At 41.0% G+C, this 6,346-nt stretch overlaps 1 protein-coding gene across 1 annotated transcript in view; it reads left to right on the forward strand.

Annotated features, from left to right (window-relative positions):
- Positions 1-5,934, forward strand: part of MSRB2 (methionine sulfoxide reductase B2) — a 56,222-nt gene extending 50,288 nt beyond the window's left edge. The window contains exons 4-5 of the mRNA XM_006869911.1: positions 4,214-4,361; positions 5,818-5,934. Coding sequence (XP_006869973.1) covers positions 4,214-4,361; positions 5,818-5,922 — 253 coding nt within the window. The 3' untranslated portion in view covers positions 5,923-5,934. The remainder of the gene's footprint in view (positions 1-4,213; positions 4,362-5,817) is intronic.
- The last annotated feature ends 412 nt before the right edge of the window (positions 5,935-6,346 follow it).

The following is a 6,346-nucleotide window of genomic DNA, read 5'->3' on the forward strand; positions in this document are numbered from 1 at the left end:
AGATGAGGCTTTCTGCTCCCATAAAGATTTACAGCCTCGGAAACCCTGTACAGGGTCGCTATGAGTCGGAACCGACTCCATGGCACATAACAACATCAATCTCATTTGTAGTCCTGTTGTGGCACTGTAAGATAAGCACTTGACCACAAGATCAGTTTGAACCACAAGTTTGGTGGTTCAAACTCGCTTATCTCTCCTATGATTCTTGGCAATTTTTTTTCTTTCTTTCTGAGTTTTGTATATGTCATTCCATTGTTTTCTTGCCTGTGTGGTTTCTGCTGAGAAATCAGAACTTAGTCTTATTGGTTCTCCTTTGTAGTTAACTTTTCATATATTTCAAGCTACTCTCAGTATTCTTTACTTATTTTTGGTTTTGGAAAGTTTGATTATGGTATGTCTTGGTGATTTTCTTTGGGGATCTATTCTCTTTGGGGTTTGTTCAGCTTCTTGTGTGCTTATCTTCTTGTCTCTCATGATGTTAAAGAAATTTTCTTCCAACAACTCTTCCACAATTTTCTCTGGGCTTTTTATAGCTCTTCCTGTTCTGGAATTCTGGTCATCCATAAGTTATTCCACTTTATGGTATTCCACATAACTGTTAGGCTTTCTTCACATTTTTTCATTAATTTTTTCCTGATTGTTATTCTAGCTAAATATATTGAGAGATTTATCTTCAAGCTCACTAATTTAAACTTTCATTGCTTCAAATTTTCTCCTTTTCCCTGTCAATATACTGTCCATTTCTTAAATTTTAGTATTAATTTTCTGAATTTCTAATTGTAGGTTTTGTTTCAAAATTTGCCTTTGTTTTGTCTATTTGTTCTTATAGTGTTTTCCTGAATTCTGCTAAAGGTTTTTCTGTGTTCTCCTTGCTTTCCTCAATCTTTCTGCCAATCCTTTGAAGGTACCTAAATATAATTCCTTTGAATTCCTTTTCAGCTAGTTCCATTACCATTTCTTCTTCAGAAATGTTTTCTGGCTCATCTGTTTGAGCCATTCTCTCTTGTTTCTTTGTGTGAACTAATATTGTCTGTTGTCTGCAGGACATTGTGGTGTTGCCATATGTGTATTTAATTGATGATTATATGCTGATGTGTTCTTACTATTATCAATTGTCTCCTGTGGATGTGGTTAGAGAATGGAAGTGTGTGCACCATTTGCTCTTCACCAGTGGTTCACCTCAGTTTAGGGTGTATTTGACTGGTTTTGGCTGCTGTCTATAGTTGACCACGTGGTATAGGAGCTATTATAGGCTCTTGTCCAGTGAGTAGAGCTACAGAAGGCACAATTGTGGTGCAGCTGTATGAACATGGTTGCTGTCTCTTGTTAGGTGGGAAAGAGGGAACCCCTTGTCACATACACATAAGAAAACAAAACTGAATAAACAATCAACCAACAATTTAGAGAGAAAATAATAAAGAAGAAAAATAAATAAAAACAGGCAGCAACCAGAAAAAAAGAATATAATAACTAAAAAGAGAAGAGAGTGAAAGGAAAATAGAGCTATAGAAGAGAAAATAAAAGGATGAAATTAAAAAAAAAAAAAAAAAAAACACCCCAGAAAAACCAGGGAGACATGAGGGAAGATGAAAAAAGAGAATAGTGAAGAAAAATCAAAAGGGAAACAAAGAAGAAGAGAGGAAGTGAGAAAGAAAGGAAAAACAAAAGCAGAGATAGAAAGGATAAAATCCAAGGCAATAGAGAAGAAGGACCAGAAAGAATAAACAAACAAAACCAATGAAACAACAAAGGGGGGAAAAACCAAAAAGACAGTGCAGCTGTTGTACCTGAGAGGAGAAAACTCTGGGGGGCGCTCCTGCCAGCCAAGAAGCTCATGAGTTGGTGCTGGAGGAATGTGACAACAGAGTTCCTGGTACTAGATGAAGTTCCTATAGACTTAGGTGTTATCCTTGTTCAGGGCACTCAATCATGAAGTCGTGGGTGGAAGCCCTTGATGGAGCTGGTTTCAGTGTCTGTTAGGACCACAGGGCAGCTGGAGCCAGGGTAACTGTCTGTGAGGATCTGCTAGACTAATGCTGGTCTGATGGTTCTATTGGTTCTGAAAGTCTGGAGCCAACCCCACATAAGCTTTTAACTCTCAGAGAGCAGGGTCTGTGCTGGGAATGGATGAGGGTAGGAGTTGCTCACACCTCTGGTCATCAGAGAAGCCTGGGGAAAAAGAAAGAATTGCACCTTTCCTGTCTCCTCTGTGAATCTACTCTGCCCGGTTACCGTCTGTTGCCAGAGCTCATCACAAAAGTTCAAGATATTCACTCGTTCTCTAATCAGTCTCGCTCTCTTGTCATCCCTGCTCAGCTTTTCCTCCCGGCAAGCACTCAATCCACTTCTCTCACTTTTCTTCTGAAGTTCAGAGTGCCAGGATTTTCATCTGTGTCTGTTTCATTGGTCTCACATCTTTGTTGTTGAGGGTCCATGTAGTGTATCTGCCTTGTCCACCATCTTGCTTGATGCATGAAAAAAATATTTTTAAAAATAATTTAATGTATAATTATTATTTAATTCTCAGATGTAATTTGAAATATGTTGAATGTTGATTTATGTGATCATGTAAACAAAAGCTCTTCGGGATCCTCAATAATTTTGACATGTAAAGGGCTCCTAAGACCGACATGTTGGACAACTGCTGTATTATACTATCCTGTTTCTGTTAGGACTTGAGTTCCAAATTGAACTGCCTTTGTATTCATAGTCTGTTGTTATTGTCAAGCGCTGTACAGTCAGCTCTGTCTCATAGCAACCATATATAGGGTTTCAAGGAACAGTTGGTAGGTTTGAACTATTGACCTTGTGGTTAGCACTCCAGTGTTTATTCTACAGCACCACACCAGGACTCAATTCATAGTCTAGGGATTTGCATTTGATTTTTTGTCTTTGCTCAATTTTCTCAGGGTTTAGCATTCAATTATTCTTTTGCTTAGATAGACAGAACCATCTTCCTGCCATTTGAAAAGTTGAAATCTACTTTCCTAGTGCCACTTAAAAAAAAGGCAAAACCACAAAAACCCATTGCTGTTGAGCTGATTCCATCTAGTGACCCAAAAGGATGGCGCAGAACTGCTGCAATCTGTAGGGAAGCTGACTGCCACAGGATTTACTTTCTCCTGCAGAGCAGCTGCTCGGTTTGAACCACTGACCTATCAGCGAGCAGCCAAGTGCTTTACCACTGCGCCACCAGGCATTCTTCATATTGTTATGGTTAAGTACCCTTGAGTCAGTTTCAACTCATAGCAACCCTTTATAGGGTTTTCAAGGAGCAGCTGGTGGTTTTCAACTGTAGACCTTGTGGTTCAAAGTCCAGGCTGATCCTACAACACCATACCAGGAGTCTTCATATCCGGTCCCCATAAGGGAGCTTATATTCAGAATACTTAGAGAGTGAGTCTGGTGGGTAGATTTGCTTGCTGCCGTTTGTCTTCTCTTGCCAGCTCCTCTCTGGTCTTGCCTAGGCTTCAGCATCGTTAGACTGTTAGACTTCTCCAGGAAGGCCAGGCTTCATGGCAGTGATTGACTAAGGCTTGTAATAGTAATGGTAACCAGATCTAACATTTGTGAGAACATCCTATCTGCCAGGCATGGTGCTAAGCTTTAAACTGTGCTACACAGAGCATCTCCTCACAACAACTTACTAAGGGAGATGCTGCTATTATTTTCCCCATTCTTCATATGAGAAAATGGGGGCTTAGAGAGGTTAAAAGTATAACCTCTCTAACCACATAGCTAAGAAATGGTAGAGGCAGCTTCTGAATCTCCACAAGCAATCAGGCTTATGTGTTTGGCTAAAGTCTGAAAATCCTGTTGTTGAAAATGGCTGTTTCATCAGAGCTTGTACTTTCCTGCTATGCCAAGATTATGATGGCCTCCTAAGGCCACTATGGTTTCATTTTGATCCCCCCACTCTTCTACACGTAGGAAGCATGGATATAATCCCTATTTCCTAATATGCAACCCAGTTCACAAGGCTCCCAGTGTGTTTAGATCCGTGTCAGGCATTAACAACGAAGCCTTCACCATCAAAGGAACAAGAAACCCTTTCCCTGTGACAAGACAATGTTCTTAATGCTGAAGGTGCAGTGGGAATGATTTCTTTGGAACTGAATGTCGGCGTAGCTTGACTTGGGATCTGGAAGCAGCGGGAGGGAATCAGATCCTGCTCAGGAGGAAAATGAGTTGGAGCTATGAATGTCTTCCATAGTTCTGAAAAGAAGTTCTGTTCTGGAACTGGTTGGCCTTCCTTCTCTGAGGCTCATGGTACATCTGGAGCTGATGAAAGTAACACCGGCATCCTGAGAAGTCTGGACACCTCGTTAGGATCAGCTCGGACAGAGGTTATCTGCAAGCAGGTGGGTATTTCTGTTTCACTTTGTTTTCTCTAAGGCTATCTCCCAAAAACCACAGCCATTGAATAGATTCAGACTTATAGCAACCGTTTAGAGGGTTCCCAAGACTGCAAAATTTTATGGAAGCAGATAGCTTCATCTTTCTTCTGCAGAATGGCTGGTGGATTTGAACTGCTAACTTTGTGGTTAGCAGTCCAGCGCTTATCCTATAGCACCAGCAGGACTACTTAAGGCTAACTCAGGTGTCACAAAGAGCTCTCTTATCCTCAGTGTTATTCCACGAAGTACAGTTGTTATTAAAACACCTTGAATTTCTGTTCATGCTGGTAAAAATTCACCTCCCTCCCTTAATTTTGAAACCTGGAGATCCAAGAAAAAGCCTTTCTGAGCCCTTCCCTGAAGTGGCCTTTCCTAGTCCTAGCATTCCAGGGAGATGGGAGCAAAGTTAATATCTGAAGAAAGGAGCTGGCCCTTCACATTCTTGTAAGCAGGATAGGTAACAGGAAGGCCCTACATGATTGGTATCAACCAAGCTTCTTCCTCAGTCTGCTGGGTCTCACTGACGGCAGACCAGTCCTCATGGCTGTGCCTTCTGTGAACCTTCTGTGAGAAAGTGGCAGGACTCCAGACTGAAAACTTATTTTCATATCATTGAGTGTTCATATTTTATGACTCAACAAACTGCTGTCAAGTCAGCTCCAACTCATGGCTACCCCACGTGTGTCAGAACAGAACTGTGCTCTGTACATTTTCAGTGGCTAATTGCTCTTCCCAGATATCGCAAGTTGGACTCAAACTTCCACCTTTATGGTTAGCAGCTGAGTGTGTAACCTATGTGCACCACCCAGGTACTCCTTTCTGGCTCATGAGTTTTGCAAAATATATAGTTGTTGTTAAGTGCTATGGAGTTGGTTACAACTCAAACCTGTATAGTGTTTCAAGACTTTAAATCTTTACCGTAGCAGAAAACCTCATCTTTCTCCTGCAGAGCAGTTAGTGGGCTTGAACTGCCAACCTTGTGGTTTTCAGTCCAGTGCTTATCCTATGGAGCCACCACCTCCCTGAAAAATAACATCATCTTGCCTTTAATTAAAAAGACTGTTAACAGTATAACTACAACAACTCATTATGAATGCTTGCGGTGCACGTCAAGAAATCTACAATGCTTTCCATGCATTATGTCAGTCATCAAGCAGTCCTTTCATAGAGATAGAATTAGGATCCCCATTTAAAGATGAATAAGCCAAGACCCAAGTTAAATAACTTGTCCACATTGCTCCTGGTAAAGCTATTTGTCATTACATTCTGCATTCTTAATGAAATTCTGATGCGATAGACTGCCTTTCCCTCAAAGATATCAAGCACTAGAGCAGGAGGCTGTGTGGACTTCACGTGCCTGGTTTTATGTAAAGAACATTGTTTCATTTGAGGAACTCACGGAAACTCCTTTCCTTTTCAGTGTGAAGCTCATCTTGGCCACGTGTTTCCTGATGGACCTGAGCCTACTGGTCAGAGATTTTGCATCAACAGTGTAGCTCTAAAGTTTAAGCCAAGTAAACACTGATTATCTCAATAGGTCCTTATGCTTACCACTGTTTCCTTTCTGTTCAGTGCATAAAAATAATTTATTTACTAAAAGCAAGGCAGTGGTTGCTATTAGCACCAAGAGAGTCGCAGCTTCTCTTCATTCATTACCTTGAATCAGCTCAACCCTGATGTCTTCTTTGATTTTGGCAATTCCACAAACTGTCAGAAGGGTGGCCACTGACTTCTTTCTGCGGGCTTCACCTGAGACCACAGAGCACAGACACATGGAAGGTTGGTAGACAAGGAAGACAAAAAGTGCCTATAAAATGTTGCTGAATTCCCCACTTCAGTTAAGTCCTTCATGGATTTATCTCCATGTACAGAGCAGAGATCAAGTGAAAAGAGGTAGGAAAGTCAACATGGGATTAAGGTAATCAATAATTGTTTTAGGCTGGTTTCTA

The sequence above is a fragment of the Chrysochloris asiatica genome, unplaced genomic scaffold (assembly GCF_000296735.1).
Source record: "Chrysochloris asiatica unplaced genomic scaffold, ChrAsi1.0 scaffold00137, whole genome shotgun sequence".
Lineage (NCBI taxonomy): Eukaryota > Metazoa > Chordata > Mammalia > Afrosoricida > Chrysochloridae > Chrysochloris > Chrysochloris asiatica.